The following is a 22,246-nucleotide window of genomic DNA, read 5'->3' as shown; positions in this document are numbered from 1 at the left end:
AAGCTCAGAGGGGATAGAGCCTTTTCTGTTGCTGCCCCGGCACTCTGGAACACCTTGCCGCTGCAGATCAGACAGGCCCCTTCACTGTCCATCTTTAAATCCTCCCTAAAAACTCACTTTTATTCACTGGCTTTCGACACTGGCTGAGACTTTGTTCCTGTTTTTAGTGCTTTTAATGTCTTTTAATTTTTACTGTTTTTATAGTCCTGTCGTCTTAATGGTTTTAGTAGTTTGTAATAACTTTTTGTTGACTTCCCATGTACAGCACTTTGTGGTAACTGATGTTGTCTAAAAGCGCTTTATAAATAAAGTTATTATTATTATTATAAAGTTATTATTATCTACGCCTCTCATAATTTTATATACTTCTTTCAAGTTTCCCTCAACTTCCGATGTTCCACAGAAAACAATCCAGGTTTTCCCTCTCTTTGTAGCTGAAATCCTGGCAGCATTTTGGTAAACTTCCCTGTCTAAAGCCTCAATATACTTCCTGCAAAGGGGCGACCAGAAATGCAAACAATACTTCAAACGTGGTCTACCAAAGTCCCATGGAGCTGCATCATGGCTTCCTGACTTTATAAAGCCCCGCGTAATACAGGCAAGTACACCATTCACTTTCTCTACCACCCTATCTACTTGGGGTTTTTTTTTTGTTTGGTTCTTTTTTAGTCTTTTTATTAGAGGCAGGTACATGTCATATTAAAAACATTTCATGTATATCATTCCTACGGCTTCTAGTATTTTTTTTTTATATAGATAGAAAATAAGAAAGAGAAATTAAAAAAAAAAGGAAAAAGCATGATAAAGAAGAATGGAATAATTTACTAAAAATACAGCATTGGAAATAAGTTCGTAAATTATAAAGTATAACTTTTCATCTAATCCTTAATACGAGTTTCAGTCAGGTTCACCCTATCTACTTGTGCTGCCACCTTCAACCAGCTATGAATTTGAACACCAAGAACCCTCTGCACATCAATGCTGTTAAGGGTCTTGTTAAGAGTGGGCTGAAGGGCCTGTTCCTATGCTGTTCCATGTTCTATGGAGACTGGAGGCTGGCCTCTTGGTAATCTGTACCTCACTTGAGCACTAACACCATTGCACTCTGTGTAGGAAGGAACTGCAGATGCTGGTTTACACCGAGGATAGACACAAAAAGCTGGAGAAATTCAACTGGACAGGCAGCATCTCTGGAGCAAAGGGATGGGTGACATTCGGGTCGGGTCTGAGGAAAGGTCGGGACCAGAAACGTCACCCATTCCTTCTCTCCAGCGATGCTGCCTGTCCCGCTGAGTTACTCCTGCGTTTTGTGTCCATCCGCTGCCGTTGGCCCAGGGCTGCTGGTCCTTACCCTCCCATCAAGTGCCAGCAGAATGGAGGAGCTCTTGATGTCCCTGTGGATCACACCCTGGGAATGCAGGTAAGCCAACGCCTTCAATACGGACTGGCAAACGGTCGCGATCTGCTGCTCGTTCAACCTGTACCAGTGATTTAATGCAGAAAAATGAGAGGGCAGTGAGTGTGTGTGGCATTATCAGCCGTAGACAGAAAACCGCAGTGTACCTGCAATAAGAACAGAAAACGCTGCCATCACTCAGCAGGCCGGGCGGTATCTGTGGAGAGAGAAACAATACACAATAGACAATAGGTGCAGGAGGAGGGCATTCAGCCCTTTGAGCCAGCACCGCCATTCACTGTGATCAAGGCTGATCATCCACAATCAGTACCTCGTTCCTACCTTCTCCCCATATCCCTTGACTCCGCTATCTTTAAGAGCTCTATCTAACTCTCTCTTGAAAGCATCCAGAGAATTGGCCTCCACCGCCCTCTGAAACAAAGAATTCCACAGATTCACAACTCTCTGGCTGAAAAAGTTTTTCCTCATCTCCGTTCTAAATGCCTTACCCCTTATTCTTAAACTGTGGCCCCTGGTTCTGGACTCCCCCAACATTGGGAACATGTTTCCTGCATCTAGCGTGTCCAAAACCCTTAATAATCTTATATGTGAGTTATTATTGCAGGGTTGCAGGGGAGATTCTGACTGGTCAGACATACAGACATACATTTCCCACTTATGTAGTTGTTCACCAAATTTGAGGAAGGACATTCTTGCTATTGAGGGAGTGCAGCGTAGGTTTACAAGGTTAATTCCCGGGATGGCGGGACTGTCATATGCTGAGAGAATGAGCGGCTGGGCTTATATACTCTGGAATTTAGGATGAGAGAGGATCTTATTGAAACATATAAGATTATTAAGGGTTTGGACACGCTAGAGGTGGGAAGCATGTTCCCAATGTTGGGGGAGTCCAGAACCAGGGGCCACAGTTTAAGAATAAGAGGTAAGGCATTTAGAACCGAGATGAGGAAACACTTTTTCACACAGAGAGTTGTGAGTCTGTAGAATTCTCTGCCTCAGAGGGCGGTGGAGGCCGGTTCACTGGATACTTTCAAGAGAGAGCTAGATAGGGCTCTTGAAGATAGTGGAGTCAGGGGATATGGGGAGAAGGCAGGAACGAGGTACTGATTGTGGATGGTCACATTGAATGATCGCTTTGAATGGCGGTGCTGGCTTGAAGGGCCGAATGGCCTACTCCACGACAGTAGAGGGAGAAGTAATACAGCTTGACAGCCACAGGGAAGAAGGATCTCCTGTGACGTTCTGTCCTGCATCTTGGTGGAACCAGTAAAACGACAAAACCATCACAAGTCTTTTCTGTGTAGGAAGGAACTGCAGATGCTGGTTTACACCGAAGATAGACACAAAATGTTGGAGTAACTCAGCGGGACAGGCAGCATCTCTGGAGAGAAGGAATCAGGCTGAAGAAGGGTGTCGGCCCGAAACGTCAGACATTCCTTCTCTACAGAGATGTTGCCTGTCCGATTCTTTCCTTATCTCTATGTGCATGAACTCATTGCAAAACCACCTCTCTCAGATTGACAATGGTGTTGGTGGTAATTATAGGGTTGGCTCTGTGCTGTTAGAAAGCTGGCGGGCGGGACTGGGTGACAGTCTGTCTGTTCGGGAGCTGATAATCCAGGGACAAGGAGGTGATTATAAGAAATGTCTGGGACGTGGAATAAATGCTGACTGAAGGTCCTGCCTGGCTGCTGAAAGATGCACGATGTCTGGAACACACAAACACCTCAAGCCACAGCAGGCAAATTGTCTGTGAGATTCCTGGCAATCATTCCACTCATTTTACATACTCAACTGAAATAAACATGAAGGGATGTCAGAAGCTTCAGTGCCCAGTTCTCAGTTCCCTGGCATCAAGCTATCTATCTTGCAGTGTGTGCCCTGCTATATTTCAATTGATTTTCAGTTGATAGATTACTCATCTGACAACTCTCAATTCAACAGCTAGAATTTGCTATGGTTCCAAAGATGGTGAATCTATCAGCTGTACTGTATCAACATTTAGTTTAGTTTAGAGATACGGCGCGGAAACAGGCCCTTCAGCCCACCGAGTCCGCACTGACCAGCGATCCCCGCACACTGACACCATCCCACAATTTTACATTCACACCAAGCCAATTAACCTACAAACCTGTACATCTTTGGAGTGTGGGAGGAAACCGAAGATCAGAGAAAAACCCACGCAGGTCACGGGGAGAACGTACAAACTCCGTACAGACAGCACCCGTGGTCGGGATCGAACCCGGGTCTCCTGTACTGTAAGGCTGTAGCTCTACCTCTATGCTACCGTGCCACCCCAACATCTTTTCTATATTGGAATAATCAAACCCATACAGTAGGTATGTTGCAAAACTTACCTTCAGCGGCGCTGCAGTTCTGCCGCTGCCCGTGTGCGCGACTTTGGCGCCTTTGAGAGGGGGCGGGTTTAAAACGCGATTTTCTCTAGGCTGTTGAAATCGATGTTGTTTCGTCGATAGGCTGACGAAAAATCGCTGCGAAATTCGTTCGCTGCAGGTATTTTTAAACTAAATTGGGTTATTTAATTGTTATAGTAAATTAAAAATCATCCTCTAAAGCCACGAACCCCGACAACGGATCTCATGTCGGGACAACGCAATGTAGGCTGTTTATTTTTACATTAAAAAGGGCTTCTTAAGATCCCTTTATACAAAATTTTATGTTGTGAGTAGCTGACTTGGGGGCCCATTTGAACCGGCAGTATCTTTCATGCCGACATGGGGTACAAATTCACCACAATGGCAGCGTTCTAAACCAGCACGTTCCACAGAATCCCATTTAATGGCTGATTTAAATGGCCATTAATTTACAGCAATTGAACACTAAATCCCTTCCATTTGGCCTATAAATTAATGTCAATGAGATTTAAAAATCATGTTTTATTGTGAATTCTTGTGTGAATGTTCTTTGGACACTTAGGCTATTTAAAAATGTTAATCTTTCCTTAAGCAATGGATAGATGTTTAGATCTAGTAATTGAATTTTGGAATTAGCTACAATTGGGTAACTAACTAATTATATGCTTTAATTTCAGGTCATCCAAGTAAGATTGTTTAATATTTGTTTCAGAATGCTTCAATCTATAATAACTGAACATTTCTTTCAGTTCTCTTAATTTTTAATAAAGTTATGGGATTTAGACTGTCCTCGATCACAGCTTTTGTGTTAAGTCAATGGAAAAGCAATAGGGAACAAGATGCTAATTTCCGAGTATAAAAATGGCCATAACTTTTTTAATACTGAAGATATGAAAGTGAACTAGGTGTCAAATTAAACTTCTTTTTACGCTTTATCTGATGGGATAAATTGCAGACTTGATTTTGTAAATCTCAAAATTTTGTAACATTGCTACATACAGTACTCCCATGATGGCCACTTCCATGTTCATGTTAAACATTATAAAGTTATATATTAAATAATGTTTGCTGCACGGCAGTAAGTAGTGGAACTCAATTATTTCAGGCCCTTTGAGGTCACACAATCCAAGACCCTGAAGCTGCGAATACTCAGTTCAGTTTCAGTTTAGTTTCACAAGTTCACAAGTTATAGGAGTAGAATTGGGCCATTCGACCCATCGACTCTACTCCGCCATTCAATCATGGCTGATCTAATCCCATTTTCCTGCCTTCTCCCCATAACCCTTGACACCCGTTCTAATCAAGAACTTGTCTATCTCTGCCTTAAAAATATCCACGGTCTTGTACTCCACAGCCCTCTGTGGCAATGAGTTCCAAACAGGTTAACTACCCTCTGACTAAAGAAGTTCTTCCTCGCCTCCTTTCTAAAAGAGCGCCCTTTAATTCTGAAGCTGTGGAGGCCAAGTCAGCGAATACTTTTTTCAGGCAGAGATAGACAAGTTCTTGATGAGAATGTGTTCAAGGGTTATGGGGAGAAGGCAGGAAAATGGGATTAGGAGGCGGAGACCAGCCATGCTTGAATGGCAGAGTAGACTCGATGGGCCGAATGGCCTAATTTTGAAGCTATGACCCCCCACAGTACTCCAAATGCGGCCTGACCAGCGCCTTGAAGACCCTCCGCACTCTTGAGCATTACAATCTCTGTTTTTGATTTCCAGTCCTCTTGATATAAATGCTAGCATTGAATTTGCCTTCCTTACTACCCATTCGATTTACGAATTAACTTTTTGGGAATCCTGTCCAGCATTCCCAAGTCCTTTTATTGTCACGTGTACCGAGGTACTGTGAAAAGCTTTTGTTGTGTGCAAACCAGCCAACGGAAAGACAATACATGATTACAATCGAGCCAGTATACAGATACATGATAAGGGAATAATATTTAGTGCAAGGTAAAGCCAGTAAAATCCGATCAAAGATATTCCGAGGGTCCCCGATGAGGTAGATAGTAGTTCAGGACTGCTCTCTGGTTGTGGTAGGATGGTTCAGTTGCCTGATAACAGCTGGGAAGAAACTGTCCCTGAAAATGCCCCGGAATCACACTTCTGTACCTTTTCCCTGATGGGAGAGGGGAGACGAGGTAGTGGTCGGGGTGTGGCGTGTCCTTGATTATGCTGCTGGCCTTGCCGAGACAACATGAGGTATAAATGGAGTCCATGGAAGGGAGGTCGGTTTGTGTGATGGTCTGGGCTGCTTCCACAATTTGCTGCAATTTCTTGCGGTCTCGGATGGAGCTGTTGCCAAACCAATGCATCTGCATTTCTGCATTGCCCCGAGTCATCCCATTACATTTGTACTTGTAAATGCCACAATGCTGATGAAACAGGGAAACAGACTGTGACTGCTTATCTGATACATCTACCAACAGAGACACAAGAGACTGCCAAGTTCCTCCAGTAATTTGTTTTACAGCATCTATCTGTCCATCTGCAGTCAACAATTGTGAATTTAAACAAAGATTTGGCCATGGAGTCAAATGGGAGTCACGGTGGCGCAGCAGTAGAGTTGCTGCCTTAAAGCACTTGCAGCGCCGGAGACCCGGGTTCAATCCCGACTACGGATGCTGTCTGTACGGAGTTTGTACATTCTCAACCGTAATCTGTGTGGATTTTCTCCGAGATCTTCGGTTTGCTCCCACACTCCCAAGACGTGCAGGTTTGTAGGTTAATTGACTATATATATAAAAATGTAAAAATAGTTCCTAGTGTGTGCTGGATAGTGTTAATGTGCGGGGATCATTGGTCGGCACGGACTCAGTGGGCCGAAGGGCCTGTTTCCGCACTGTATCTCTAATCTAAACATTACAAGCTTGTAAATGGCAAACACTAATGTTAAACCTACAGCGTGTGGGAAACCTAACCTTGAAGGCCACCTAACCACAAACGCAGAGCAAGGCCATTGGCCTTCGTACCTTCTGGACAAGTGATGGTGTGAGGAAGAAGTTGGCTCCTGCCTTCACTATCACAAAGCTGAGGGAAGGGCTGTTTACAGATCATAAGTGATAGGAGCAGAATTAGGCCATTCGGCCCATCGTCTACTCCGCCAGTCAATCATGGCTGATCTATCTATCCCTCTCAACCCCATTCTCCTGCCTTCTCCCATAACCCCGACACCCGTACTAATCAAGAATCTAGAGCAGAGGGGGAAGGCATATATCTTTGTTGCCTCTCACAGCCCTGCTGGTTGTGCCGACTGAGAGGGTGGAAAGCCGATTTGTTCTGTGCACACACACGCTCACACACATGCACGCACGCTCACACGTGAAATTTAAACCTTCACACCACCAAAAATGTGGTGGATGCAAATGTGTTTGTGCTTTCAAAAGGGAACAGGGCGGGACACAAAATGGTGCAGTAACTCAACGGGACAGGCAGCATTCCCATTCCCACCCTGACCTTTCTGTCCTGGGCCTCCTCCACTGTCCGAGTGAGGCCCAACACAAATTGGAGGAATAGCACCTCATATTTCTCTTGGGCAACTTACGACCCAGCGGTATGAATATTGATTTCTCTAACTTCAAGTAACCCTTCCATCCCATCACTCTCCATCCCTCCTCCAACTAAGTAATTGGGCTAGGTTCAAAGTTGTCTTGTTGAGTCTCATTGTCTGTAACTCATTTTCATTTAGGCCACAACTAACAAAGGCCTGTTTCCTGTATCATCGTTACTTTTTTGCATATCTTTCATTCATTTGTTCTAAATGTCTCGATATCAGTCTATATTTCCCGTTTCGATGACAATAGACAATAGGTACAGGAGTAGGCCATTCGGCCCTTCGAGGCAGAGAATTCCCCAGACCCACAACTCTCTGTGAGAAAAAGTGTTTCCTCGTCTCCGTTCTAAATGGCTTACCCCATATTCTTAAACTGTGGCCCCTGGTTCTGGACTCCCCCAACATCGGGAACATGTTTCCTGCGTCTAGCGTGTCCAAACCCTTAATAATCTTATATGTTTCAATGAGATGCCCTCTCATCCTTCCAAACTCCAGAGTGTACAAGCCCAGCTGCTCCATTCTCTCAGAATATGACAGTCCAGCCATCCCGGGAATTAACCTTGTAAACCTACGCTGCATTCCCTCAATAGCAAGAATGTCCTTCCTCAAATTAGGGGACCAACGCTGCAAACAATACTCCAAGTGTGGTCTCACTAGGGCTATGTACAACTGCAGAATGACCTCTTTGCTCCTATACTCAACTCCTCTTGTTATAAAGGCCAACATGCCATTCGCTTTCTTCACTGCCTGCTGCACCAACAGACCCCCAAACCCCCAGATCCCGTTCTACTTCCCCTTTTCCCAACTTGACGCCATTTAGATAGTAATCTGCCTTCCTGTTTTTGATATCAGCCTGAAGAAGGGTTTTGACCCGAAACATCACCAATTCCTTCTCTCCAGAGATGCTGCCTGACTTGTTGAGTTACTCCAGCTTTTTATATCTATCTTAGCTCCGTGTCTCCATCCTCACTGCTCATGGTTACCATTCACCCTCCTGCTCAACAATGTTCTAAATCTGAGAAAAGTCCTAAGGATTCACCATTCTCAATGAGAAAAAAATAATCTCAAACCTGCATTAAATGGACAGCCCATTACTTTTAAACAGCGATTCTTAATTCCGCAAGAGAGAATCATCTCTCCACAATGGTAGTGTGGAAGGGAAAGCAATGCTGGTATTTATTTCAAGAAGGCTAGAATACAAAAACAGGGATATAATGCTGAGGCTCTATAAGGCGCTGGTCAAGCCACATTTGGACTATTTTCAGCAATTATGGGCACCATATCTGAGGAAGGATGTGCTGGCTCTGGAGAGGGTCCAGAGGAGGTTAACAAGAATTATCACAGGAATGAGTGGGTTAACATATAATGAGCATTTGACAGCACTGGGCCTCTACTCACTGGAGTTTAAAAGGAAGAGGGGTACCCTCATTGAAACGTACCGAATAGTGAAAGGCCTGGATAGAGTGGATGTGGAGAAGATGTTTCCACTAGTGGGAGCGTCTAGGACTAGAGGTCATAGCCTCAGATTTAAAGGATGGTCCTTTTGGGAAGATGAGGAGGAATTTATTTAGTCAGAGGGTGGTGAATCTGTGGAATTCATTGCCACAGAAAGCTGTGGAGGCCAAGTCAATGGATATTTTTAAGGCAGCGATAGATAGATTCTTGATTAGTACAGGTGTCAGAGGTTATGGGGAGAAGGCAGGAGAATGGGGTTAGGAGGGAGAGATAGATCACCATGATTGAATGGTAGAATAGACTTAGTGGGCTGAATGGCCTAATTCTGCTCCTATCACTTATGGAAATACCCAATAAGACGGTTCTGTATTCAGTTTGTATGCTGGGCTGGGCAGGGTTACCTGGTGCGTAGGATGATGTCGGTGAGGTCTCCACCCTGCAGGCTCCATCACAACCCATAGCTGGTCGCCCACGAGATGGCTGCTGTACATGTTGACCACATGCTCATGCCGGTAATCTCTCATAATCACCACCTGATGAACCAGGACACACAGCTGCTCAGTGACTGCACCCACAGAACATCACTCAGAGAAACATAGAAACATAGAAATTAGGTGCAGGAGTAGGCTATTCGGCCCTTCGAGCCTGCACCGCCATTCAATATGATCATGGCTGATCATCCAACTCAGTATCCCATACCTGCCTTCTCTCCATACCCTCTGATCCCCTGAGCCCCAAGGGCCACAACTAACTCCCGCTTAAATATAGCCAACGAACTGGCCTCAACTACCCTCTGTGGCAGAGAGTTCCAGGATTCACCACTCTCTGTGCTCGGTTTTAAAGGTGACAGCACCCACACTTCCCCAACATCGGGAACAACTTCATCTAGCAAACCCTCGCCTCAATTACATACTCCCCTAATACATATCAATCCTCCCTCACCAACCTCTCAACCCACTGACCCCCATCACTGAATCCCCACCCCATCATTTACCTGAACCTCACTGTCCTAACTGACCCAACACCAATGACCCCCTACACTGACCCGTGAACCCACTGACATTCCCATCGCTGACCCCCAGACCCACTTGTGCAACCCCTGAACCCACTCATGCTCCATCACTGGCCCAACACGCTGGCCTGTCAGTGACCCCCCCCTAACACAGTGACCCTCCCATCACTGACCCCCCACCGACCCTTCACTGACCTCTCACTCATTGACCCCTCACCGACCCCTCACTCATTGACCCCTCACTGACCCCCTTATTGACCTCCACTGACTCCTCACTCATTGATCTCATCGACCCCTCATTGACCCCCACCGACCCCTCATTGACCCTCCCCTCACCCATCCTCCCCTCTTGACCCTCTGAGCCCTCCGCCTCTGCCGCTACTGTATTGGGAGCTGGCTGTCATCCCGACCACCATGGAGTGCCGTGTCCCCACTCTCCGGACTCTGTTTCAGCCTCACTCCGTGGTCGATCCCTTGCTCCTCCCACCCCTCATTCAGCCCAGCGGCCCACTGCCAGGAGGCAGATAGAACCCCCCCCTCCCCCTCCGCCCTCACCTCGTTGAACAGCAGCTCCCGCCTCTGCTGTGTGCGCAGGTCCATCATTTTCACAGCCACCCTTCGCCCGGTGTGTCTCTCAGTGGCTGCACACACGATGCCTGTGGAGCCCTCTCCGATTTTACAGAACGACTCCAGCTGGTCGGTGGGATCGGCCTGGTCGACCACCGTTACCATGGCTGCCCTGAACTGCCCGTGGGTGACCCTGCTGGTGGGCCCGGCCTGGCCTTGCTCCAGGGGAGCTGGGTTGTGCTGAAGGGAACTGTATGTGCGCGGACACTCTCCCTTCAGGCCCGGCAGTTCCCGGCTCAAGCTCTCCCTCGCCGACGCAGCTTCAGGCTTCTCTTTTCTGCTTCCCCTCCTCTTGCTTTGTTCTGTGCTCCATGTTATTCCTCCATTCCTCCTGCACTGATGGTTTGCCTTGACGGAAGAGACAGAGATGCTCAGATCCCCCTGCAGAGACACCCCAATAAGACAACCAACCCCACCACCCTCTGGAATTTGTGTGATCGTTCGAGGGCACACTGGGGCCTGTCCAACTGTACAAGGTATATCAAGAGTTCTCCTGAGTTTTCCCCTGATTCGAACTCGGAGAATGTCCGTAGTGAGTCCGTATGAGTTTCTGGATGTCTCGTAGAGGCTCGTACGAGTAACGGTGGGTAAATCCTGTAAACTCGTGACGTTTTTTCAACAATGTGAAAAATGTCCACGAGTAGAAAAATACTTAAGAAAAAATTGTTACTTTTTACTCGAACGAACCGCTACGAGGCATCCACAAACTCCTACTTTAATTTCATGTTTCATCTACTTTGTTGTGTTTTATGACTGATGACAGACCAACCTCCTTCCTGGGAGAAATCCCATTCCTTCTCTCCAGAGATGCTGCCTGTCCCGCTGAGTTACTCCAGCATTTTGTGTCTTTCTTTGATTTAAACAGCATCTGCAGTTCCCTCCTATCTCCTTTCTATCTCCGGCCTAACTCACATCTTATTTTCCGTCACCTGTTAGGGTTGCCAACTGTCCCGTATTAGCCGGGACATTCCGCATATTGGGCGTGTCCTGTACGGGACCGCCCTTGCCCCGTATTTGACGCTACTACTCATGTCGAGGGGACTGCCGGGTCAGAGCGCCGCATCTGGCCCCGCCTCACCCGTCCCGAAGTAGTGCAGCCCATGGAGTGCAGCAGCAGCTCCTTGCCCATGGCCCCGTCAGTCGGAAGCCCGGCCAGCTGTCCGACCTTCAGACCTTCGCTTACCGCCGACACCACCACCCCTCCTGCTCATGGCCGATCATCGGTTCACGAGTTGGATGGGGTGCCGGGCCAAAACTCCTCAGCTGGCCCGCCGGCTGGGCTTTGTGTGCAGTCCAGCACCCGGGGCCAACTCATCATTCACCCAGCCACGGCCGAGTCAGTCAACGAATTGCCGTCGGGAATCTGGGTGAGAAAGTTGGCAACCCTACCTGCTGCCCACCAATAGTTTCTGGTCTGCCGAGACCTTTATGTCCCTGTCCCACTTAGGAAACCTGAATGGAAACCTCTGGGGACTTTGTGCCTCGCCAAAGGTTTCCGTGCGGTTCCCAGAGGTTTTTGTCAGTCTCCCTACCTGCTTCCACTACCTGCAACCTCCAGCAACCACCTCAGCCTCCGGGAACCGCACGGAAACCTTGGGTGGGGCTCAAAGTCTCCAGAGGTTTCCGTTCAGGTTTCCTAAGTGGGTCAGGGGCATTACGGTACGATTCTCATCTCTCTGCTCTGCAACCTTGCTCTGCAACCACCTCCAGTCCTGCATCCTTCCAGCATTACTTGCATCCATTTCATTCTGATCGTTTCTGCAACCTCATACCCCACCCCAATATCGGACGTCATGGACAAGCACTGGAATAACCTTCCCAAACGTTTAACCTTTTGCCTCTCACCCCTTTTACTTAATTTGTTAATGCCTATCACTACTAATATTTTACAGTAATGTTTCATGATATCTTATAGACAATAGGCAATAGGTGCAGGAGTAGACCATATGGCCCTTCGAGCCAGCACTGCCATTCAATGTGATCATGGCTGATCATCCACATTCATTATATTAATGTTTTAATTCCCTACCCAATTTGGGTGGCACACTGACACGGATGGTGGAATCGTTACCTCACAGTGCCAGAGACCCGGGTTCAATCTTGATCTCTATGTGGAGTTTGCATGTTCTCCCTGTGACCGCATGCATTTCCCAAGGGTGCACCAGTTTCCTCCCACGTTCTAAAGACGTGCGGGTTTGTAGGTTAATTGGCCTCCGTGATTTGCCCCCTAGTGCGCAGAAGTGGGATAGCATAGTGCTATTATGAACGGGTAATCAGTGGTCAATATGGACTCGATGGGCCGAAGGGCCTGTTTCCAAGCTACATCTTTCAATCAATCAAAAGTAAATTTCTTCCGCTTGCTGCCTACATCTTGAAAGATATTGGGGGCACTTCCTGTATCAGATGTGCTTGAATATAGAAGTGCAGGTTGCTCCCATTAGTTGTTATGTTATGCTGTCTCCTGCGGCATTATATCCTGTCTTTACCCCTATCGTTTCATGTTTCAACACTTCCTCTTCATGTATTGTCCCGTTTGCTTACATTCTCTTCCGTTTATCCGGGCTAAATGAATTGCCTCCTTAGGGTATTTACTTTCCACTCAGCGTTTCCTGGAAGCTTCCATTTTATAATGTACTCATCGTATGTTATGCCAGAGTAACATTCTTCCCTGCATTCAACATCATCTCTCATTGCCCTGACTTTTCTACTAAACCTATCCCCTCTGGCAGCGTTCTGCAGGTTGCCACACCTTAATTTGGCAAAATTTGCAAACCTGATTCATAATCTTGGGAGGCAGCCAACAGCATCATATATCACGTTAGCTGGCTATACCTGGCCCCTCCCAGAAAGGAAAGGTCTCCTGCAATAATTGGTTACAACTGAGTAGCCCATTCAGCCTACCTCGCAGCATGGGACTGGGTTTACATGGGGACCTCATTGAACCTTACCGACTAGTGAAAGGCCTGGATAGAGTGGATGTGGAGAGGATGTTTCCACTAGTGGGAGAGTCTAGGACCAGAGGTCACAGCCTCAGAATTTCTTTTAGGAAGATGAAGAATGATTTCTTTGATCAGTTGGTGAATCAGTGGAATTAATTGCCACAGTGGTGGCCAAATCAATTGATATTTTTAAGGCAGAGATGGATAGATTCTTGATTAGTATAGGCGTCAGGAGTTACAGGGAGAAGGCAGGAGAATGGGGTTGAGTGGGAGAGATAGATCAGCCATGACTTGATGGGCTGAATGGCTTCATTCTCCTCCTATCACTTATAAACATATCCGGAGAGACTGGATTGGTTGGGTTTATTCTCACTGGAACATAGGAGGCTGAGTGACCGTATAGAGATTTATGGCATTGTGAGATGCGTAGATATGGTAGCCGGTTAGTATTTTTTTACTAGGGATGAGGTCCAAATCAAAAGTGCAGTTTAGTTCAGAGAAACAGCGCGGAAACAGGCCCTTCGGCCCACCGAGTCCTCACTGACCATCGATCCCCATACTATCCTGCACACACTAGGGACATTTTACATTCACACCAAGCCAATAGACCTACAAATCCGCATGTCTTTGGAGTGTGGGAGGAAACCGAGGATTTTGGAGAAAGGCCACACAGGTCACGGGGAGAATGTATTACCTCCATATAGACAAGCACCCGTGGTCAGGATCGAACCCTGGTCTCTGGCGCTGTGAGGCAGTAGCTCTAACGCGACGCCACTGTGCCGGCCTTGAAGGTTTAAGATGAGAGGGGGAGAAGTTTGAAGAGATGCGAGGGGCAAGGGTTTAGGTGGTGGGTATATGATGTAGCAGGTGGGTGCAATTAGAGCATTGAAAAGGCATTTGGACAGGTTCATAGATAGGAAAGGGGTAGAGGGGAATGGGCCTAAAGGGCATGTCCCACTTTCACAACCTAATTCACGACCTTTTTTACTCGTGGACATCAGGCTAGAAAAACGCCCCAACCTACTTGATGCCACGTGTACCTACGACTAGCATCACGACCTGCTACGGCCTACCTACGACGACCTCATGACGACCATGCTGCGAGTACGAGTCAAGGGCAAACTCAGCAGAGGTCGTGAATTAGGTCGTGAAAGTGGGACGGGCCCTTAACCCAGGCAAATGGGATTAGCTTGGATGACATCACAGTCGGCATGATGTTGAGCTGTGGGGGTTGTTTCCAAATGCAAGTCTATGATGATGTGCTTTAGCAAGTGTGTTGATTAACCAGTTAGGAAGAAGAGTCTCGAACCAAAACGTCACCCTCCTGAGATGCTGCCTGTCCCGCTGAGTTGCTCCAGCATTTTGTGTCTATTTTAGGATTCTATAATGGTTTTGTCCAGATTACCAGACTTTATATATATTCAAATTGCTACAAAAAACCCATCCACTGTGCTCCCACAATCTCTTCCAGTGCTAATGACTGAATAGATGGAAGCGGTAGAGTTGCTGCCTTACAGTGCCAGACATTCAGGTCCGATCCCGACTACGGGTGCTGTCTGTGCGGAGTTTGTACGTTCTCCGCGTGACCTGCGTGGGTTTTCTCCGGGATCTCTTGTTTCCTCCCACACTCCAAAGACGTACAGGATTGCAGATTAATTGGCTTGGTACAAATGTAAATTGTCCCGTGTGTGTGTGTGTGTGTGTGTGTGTGTGTGTGTGTGTGTGTGTGTGTGTGTGTGTGTGTGTGTGTGTGTGTGTGTGTGTGTGTGTGTGTGTGTGTGTGTGTGTGTGTGTGTGTGTGTGTGTGTGTGTGTGTGTGTGTGTGTAGGATAGTGTTAATGTGCAGGGATCGCTGGCCAGCATGGACTCGGTGGGGCGAAGGGCCTGGTTCCGTGCCGTATCTCTAAACTAAACTAAAAATATGAGGGCTTGTGGACTTTGGCATCTCTATATATGTATCGCCCCAATGTGTGTAAATGGGGCCAGCTACATACCTGATTCTGGCTGGTTGAAGGTACTGGTCCTGAGGTATCCAGTGAGGGGCTTGTTGTTAGAGTGGCATTGTGTTGGTTCTCCTGACTGTCGCATAGCACAGGTGAGTCGCCTAAGCCCGAGTCCTGATCTCTTTGCTGCTTCGAGCTCGACCGAATGAAGAAGCAGGATATGGGTCTCCAGCCACTGTTTCGTCTCCCCGATCTCGCCCTGATCACTCCCTGCGGAGAGCCAGGTGCTCCTTTGTCTGGGGGTGAAGTGGAGTTCTGTGGTTCAAGTGAATGACCGGTTGACTTTGTCTTCTGCCGCTCATATTCCAGTGAAGGGATGGTCAGGTTCTTGGTCGGCTTGGTCTCGTGAATCCCATTGCCATTTTGCTGCCGATGTGAACTCTTTGGAAGATGCAGCCGAGAAGTGAAACTTCCACTGTCCCCTCTGCACCGCCCTTTCTGGTCCCCGAACAAGAAGTTATTGCTCCAACGTCGCCTGGAATTAGGGCATAGCATTTCTTGGGTCTTGGCTTCCTCGATTTTCTTCAGAGGCCACTCTTTCCCCTGAGACAAGCAAATGGTGTTTCTCCGTAAAGAGTTGGATCTTGCAACCGATAGCTCCTGCAGATCAGACACCAGCCCCGGGAGATTATTATTCACTCCAGATGAGTTTCCCCGAACAATGAGCTGTGCAATAAAACAAACAAGGGACATAATGAAAGGAGATAAACGTGCAGTGTAATTACAATCAAAGGGCAGGATACGGTTGGTATTTCTTTTTAATGTGTTCTTACCACAGAGGACATTGAATCTATGTTGTAGAGTAAAGGGCCTTTACAGGTGACTGCTGGCACCTGCGAAAGGTCGCCGAAACTTTCAACGTTGAAAATTCAGCAGTGACCAGAAAGACGCTACGACTCTTTGGAGACCTCTCACGACCATAGGCTGTATGGTTGTGAGAGGTCTCCTATGGTCTTGAGAGTTCTCCAAAGAATTGTAGCATCTTTCTGGTCACCGCTGAATTTTCAACATGTTGACTTTCGGTGACCTATCACGGGTGCCAGCAGTCGCCTGTAAAGGTCGCGTAAGTGGGACAGGCTCTTTAGAGCCTTCTTACCAGCCTATTCCCCTGTTCTCTCTCACCCTTCCATCATCTCCTCCAGTTTTCAAACTAACCACCTACTTAGTTTAGAGTGGCCAATTTACTTACCAACACGAAGATAGACACAAAATGCTGGAGTAACTCAGCGGGACAGGCAGGGTCTCTGGAGAGAAGGAATCCTTCTTCAGTCTCGACCCACGAACGTCACCCATTCCTTCTCTCCAGAGGTACTGCCTGTCCCGCTGAGTTACTGCAGCTTTAGCGTCTCTCTTCGGTGTAAAGCAGCATCTGCAGTTCCCTCCTACAACTTACCAACCCACATGGCTTTGGAGAATGACAGGAAATCAGGGCACCGAGCAGTCACAGGGAGAATGAATAAACTCTGCACAAGACAGAAGCAGAGGACAGGTTCGAACCCAGGTCATTGGAACTGCAAGGTGGCAGTACTATGTACAGTAGCATCCTAATTATCAATCCAGTGTAGGTCAGGTCAGGTCGGGGGGAGTCGTCCCCCCCCCCACGGGTACCATGTAATCCCGTGCTACCTGCTCCATGGTCGGATAGTCTGCGACTAAACCGTCTCCCCCACCTGGTTTGCCAGGTGAGGAGGGGGCTGTGGACCCCCAGCAGGACCATGAACAAGACCTGTCAAAGGGCGGATGAGCTTCTAACGAGCCAACGGCCATCCACACTTCAGTAGAAGTTGCGATCACTGTCGTACTCAGCATTGTAAGGAATGATGATAAAGCACACACACCAAAATCCTATACTTCCAGCGGCGGAAGTCCGCAGGAACTGGAGGACAGACGTGTGGTGCGTCTGTCACCGTTCCTGTTGGAAACCAGCACCACTGCATCGCTAATGTTTTCAACGATGATGAATGAATGAATAACCAACCCAGAGGTCTAAATAAATGAGGAGAATTCCACATAAAGCAGTTTGGAATCGCAACTAATTTGAAAGTAAGAGTGAATGGCCTCTAGCAAACCTGGCGGGGAATAGGTTAGTGACTTATGATACCTTGTTTCTTGTGTTTTACCTTTTGCGGCACAATCCATCAGAGTTACAGGGTTGGGCAGCACAGAAACAGCCTCCTCCACCCACCATACACTTGCTGATCTCCACCAGTCCCATTTAGCAGCACTAGGTCCAAAGCCTTCCATACCTTGACGATCAAATGTATTTCCAGATGCTTCTCAAATGCTGCAAGACTACCTGCCTTCACCATCACTGAGATGATGAAGCCAGAGGAACTCCACGAAGACTTCACGACATCAGCAACACACGTTACACAGACCAAGCTGCCTGACTGTCCATTCAGTTACGACATTACCCTGCCACACATTGCTTTTAGTTTAGTTTTTAATTTAGAGACACAGCATGGAAACACAGAGTCTGCTCCGACCAGTGATCCCCGCACACTAACACTACCCTACACACCCTAGGGACGATTCCACACTTATACGATTACACCAAGCCAATTTACCTACAAACCTGTACGTCTTTGGAGTGTGGGAGGAAACCGAAGATCCCAGAGAAAACCTATGCAGGTCACGGGGAGCACGTACAAACTCCGTACAGACAAGCGTCTGTAGTCAGGATCGAGTCCGGGTCTCTGGCGCTACATGGCAGCAGCTCGACACTGTACCACCGTGCTTCATCCATTGCCCTCAGCCCACCTTCTCCGCTACCTAAACTAGTTCCTCTCCTTGTCAGTTCCGACAAACGGTCGCCAATGCTGAAACATTAAGTGTTTCTCTTTCCACAGATGCTACCTGACCTCAAGAGTCAAAAGTCAAGAGTGCTTTATTGCCATATGTCCCAAAAAACAGAAGATTGAGGCAGCAGCACAACACATAAACATAGTAATCTGTAAACACCATCATAAATAGCAAAAATAGTTCAGTACATATATTAAAAAAAACAAACAATAATAGTTTCAAAGTCAAAGACAATGCCCCCAAGTCTATGTATTTCAGAGCTTATTTGGAGGTTCACAAAAATGCTGGAGAAACTCAGCGGGTGCAGCAGCATCTATGGAGCGAAGGAAATAGGCAACGTTTCGGGCTGAGGAGAAGAAAGGAAGAAATAAAAAACTTTTTTTTTTAAATATTTCTTAGGCTGAGGAGAGTATCAGGGAAAACACTTATTTGGAGGTTGTAATGTTTAATAGCCTGATGGTTGTTGGGAAGAAACTGCTTCTGAACCTGGACGTTACAGTTTTCAGGCTCCCGATGGCAGGAGTGAAATTAGTTTCCCCAATATTTTCTGGTTTTATTACAGAACCTCACAGGAAGTCAGACACAAAGTGCTGGAGTAACTCAGCGGGACAGGCAGCATCTCTGGAGAGAAGGAATTGGTGACGTTCTGGGTCGAGATCCTTCTTCAGACCTGACTGAATTGGATTAGACCCTCTCTCCCCACACTGATACACACCTGTTATTTTAATGCCCTAATACCCGATCTGCACACTTACATTCTTCAAACCTACACAAAGGTTTCAAAGGTCTTTTATTGTCACGAGTACCAATTAAGGTGCAGTGATATTCGTATTACCATACAGCCATACTAAAAAAAAGCAACAAGACACACAACTACATCAAAGTTAACATAAACATCCACCACAGCCGATTACCCACATTCCTCACTGTGATGGAAGTCTATTCTTCTTCCCTCATTTTTCTCCCACGGTCGGGGCGATCGAATCGCCCACGTTGGGGCAGTTGAAGCTCCTGCGGCTTGGAGCTCCCGAAGTCAGGCTCCAGCAAAGGCCGCCAACTCCCCGATGTTAGGCCGCAGTGCGGACGGAGATACGATAGGGGAAAAAATTGCATCTCCGTCGAGGTAAGAGATTAGAAAAAGTTTCCTCCCAACCTCCACCCCCCTCCCACTCCCCACATAAAACAAGCTAAAGAACACTAAAAACATACATTTAACACAGACTAAAGAAACAACAGCGAAGGAAAGGGCAGACAGACTGTTGGCGAGGCAGCCAACATACTTTAACATACACATATACGTTATCTCACACTAGTACTTACTCTCTCCTGAGACGCACATCAGTCGAGCACTGTGTTCAGAACAAAAATGAGACATTGACCTCAGCAATGCTCCTTAATCAGGGTTTGCTTCCTGGACTAAGCAATGTGGCTCATGACACACTCATGACACAGTCCACACTGAGTAATGAGGTGCACATACCTGTGCGTTAGTTCCTGCAGCCCTTGGCTAATTGTCCCACCACAGGCATGAAACACGGGGTGAACAGCCGATGAGTCACTGCAGACACCTGGGATGCTCCTCAACAAACAGCATCCAAATAAGGAAGAAATCCCTTCCAAGGAAGGAGATCTCCCTCTCATTGTCTCGCCGAAAAAGTCAAATGTACATGGCCGTGTACTCAAGTTCAAGTTTAAGTGAGTTTATTGTCATGTGTCCCTGATAGGACAATGAAATTCTTGCCTTGCTTCAGCACAACAGAACATAGTAGGCATTGACTACAAAACAGATCAGTGTGTCCATATACCATTAGATAAATATATACACACATGAATAAATAAACTGATAAAGTGCAAATAACAGATAATGGGCTATTAATATTCAGAGTTTTGTCCGAGCCAGGTTTAATAGCCTGATGGCTGTGGGGAAGTAGCTATTCCTGAACCTGGTCGTTGCAGTCTTCAGGTTCCTGTACCCTTCTACCTGAAGGTAGCAGGGAGACGAGTGTGTGGCCAGTATTTCAGAGAAATTGTTAATGAAATGCCAAACTAATATCAGGCTGGTAATTAATGTCAATCATAGACCCTTATTCTATTGATAATTCATACAACTGAAACCCGTTCCCATGCGGCTAACTGTTTGTTTACACAGTTCTGGAGGCCTATCATATCCCATATTTCCAGGGTGTGGGTCCTTGATGATACTGCCAGCCTTTTTGAGGCAGCGACTGCGATAGATCCCCTCGATGGAAGGAAGGTCAGAGCCGATGATGGACTGGGCAGTGTTTATTACTTTTTGTAGTCTTTTTCCTGTCCAGGGCGCTCAAGTTGCCGAACCAAGCCACGATGCAACCGGTCAGCATGCTCTTTACTGTGCACCTGTAGAAGTTCAAGAGAGTCCTTCTTGACAAACCGACTCTCCGTAATCTACTCAGGAAGTAGAGGTGCTGATGTGCTTTATTTATAATTGCATCAGTGTTCTTGGACCAGTGTTCTCATACTCAAACACCAAACTACAATGACGAAACCATCTGAGTCAGACAACACAGAAACAGTTGTTCAGCCTACAGTGTGCATACTGATCTATACTAATCCTATTCACCAGCATTTAGTCCTTCTATGCCTTGACATTCACATGCTTCTTTAATGCTGTAAGACTATCTACCTTCATTATCTTTTCAGGCACTACAAATCAGTTTGCAACTACCAACAGCGGAAAACATATTACCTCAAATACCCTTTACCACATCTGTAACCGATGCCCTCTGGTCTGAGACAGGTCAGTCATGGCGAAAGGCTTTTTACTATTTAATGCATGTTTAATATTTTATGTGTCATTCCTAACTGTCACTATATGTCATGTTGTCACTTGCGGGCAGAGCACCAAGGCAAATTCCTTGTATGTGAATACTTGGCCAATAAACTTATTCATTTCATAACCTATCTGTGCTTCTTATACTTCTGCATACCTCCAAGATAGACACAAATGGCTGGAGTAACTCAGCGGGTCAGGCAACATCTCCGGAGAGAAGGATGGATGACATTTCGGGCCGAGACCTTTCTTCAGACTGAAAGTCAAGGGAGAGGAACATAGAGATGTGGAAGATTAAGGTGTGAAAACGAGAGATCAAAGAGAACGATGATAAAGCAAAATGTAGAATGGTTCATTGTTCAGGGGGCAGCGTTAGCTGTGAGGAGGATGCTAGGAGGCTGCAAGGTGACTTGGATATGCTGGGTGAGTGGCCAAATGCATGGCAGATGCGGTATAATGTGGATAAATGTGAGGTTATCCACTTTGGTGGCAAAAACAGGAAAGTAGACTATTATCTGAATGGTGGCCGATTAGGAAAGGGGGAGATGCAACGAGACCTGGGTGTCATGGTACACCAGTCATTGAAGGTAGGCATGCAGGTGCAGCAGGCAGTGAAGAAAGCGAATGGTATGTTAGCATTCATAGCAAAAGGATTTGAGTATAGGAGCAGGGAAGTTCTACTGCAGTTGTACAGGGTCTTGGTGAGACCACACCTAGAGTATTGCGTACAGTTTTGGTCTTCTAATCTGAGGAAAGACATTCTTGCCATAGAGGGAGTGCAGAGAAGGTTCACCAGACTGATTCTGGGATGTCAGGACTTTCATATGAAGAAAGACTTGGGGCAGCACCATGGATTGGGTAAGTAGCTTTCCAAGAACACTTTTCGTTGCAGTAATCTCAGGTCCTGGATTCTTGCGTTCTATGGTAATACCAGGAGATAGTCCACCAATGGTGTCATTCAGGGACCAGGACTACTCTTTTGAAGACGCGGATAAATTCTAGGTCCCTACCTGGTTGGTGAGGCAGCTTTTTCTCCGGGCTGCCCCTTCTACCCGTCCTCGTGGCCTACCAGCGGGCGTGGACCGCCCAGCACCTCGGCTTCGGTGGCGGCACAGCGCTGGAGCGCTATCGCGGAGTGGAGCGGGCGATGCCTTGCCTGGGTCGCCGCGCTGGATCGACGCGCTGGAGCTCCGGTGAGCTGTGACCGCCGAGTTCAACACCTCCGGGCTGCGGGTCTGCGGAGCGGAGCGGGCGGCGC

General features: G+C 47.0%; 1 protein-coding gene across 1 annotated transcript in view; it reads right to left on the bottom strand.

Moving 5' to 3' along the window:
* Positions 1-22,246, bottom strand: part of LOC129700501 (serine/threonine-protein kinase PAK 4-like) — a 49,374-nt gene that overhangs the window by 9,443 nt on the left and 17,685 nt on the right. Inside the window, 5 exon segments of the mRNA XM_055641055.1 lie at positions 1,352-1,478; positions 9,198-9,239; positions 9,241-9,329; positions 10,364-10,783; positions 15,369-16,043. Of these exon segments, the coding sequence (XP_055497030.1) occupies positions 1,352-1,478; positions 9,198-9,239; positions 9,241-9,329; positions 10,364-10,783; positions 15,369-16,043 (1,353 nt within the window).

Source organism: Leucoraja erinacea, chromosome 9, assembly GCF_028641065.1.
Source record: "Leucoraja erinacea ecotype New England chromosome 9, Leri_hhj_1, whole genome shotgun sequence".
NCBI lineage: Eukaryota > Metazoa > Chordata > Chondrichthyes > Rajiformes > Rajidae > Leucoraja > Leucoraja erinaceus.
Note: the sequence above shows the minus strand (reverse complement) of the source record. Positions and strands in the feature narration are given on the sequence as shown.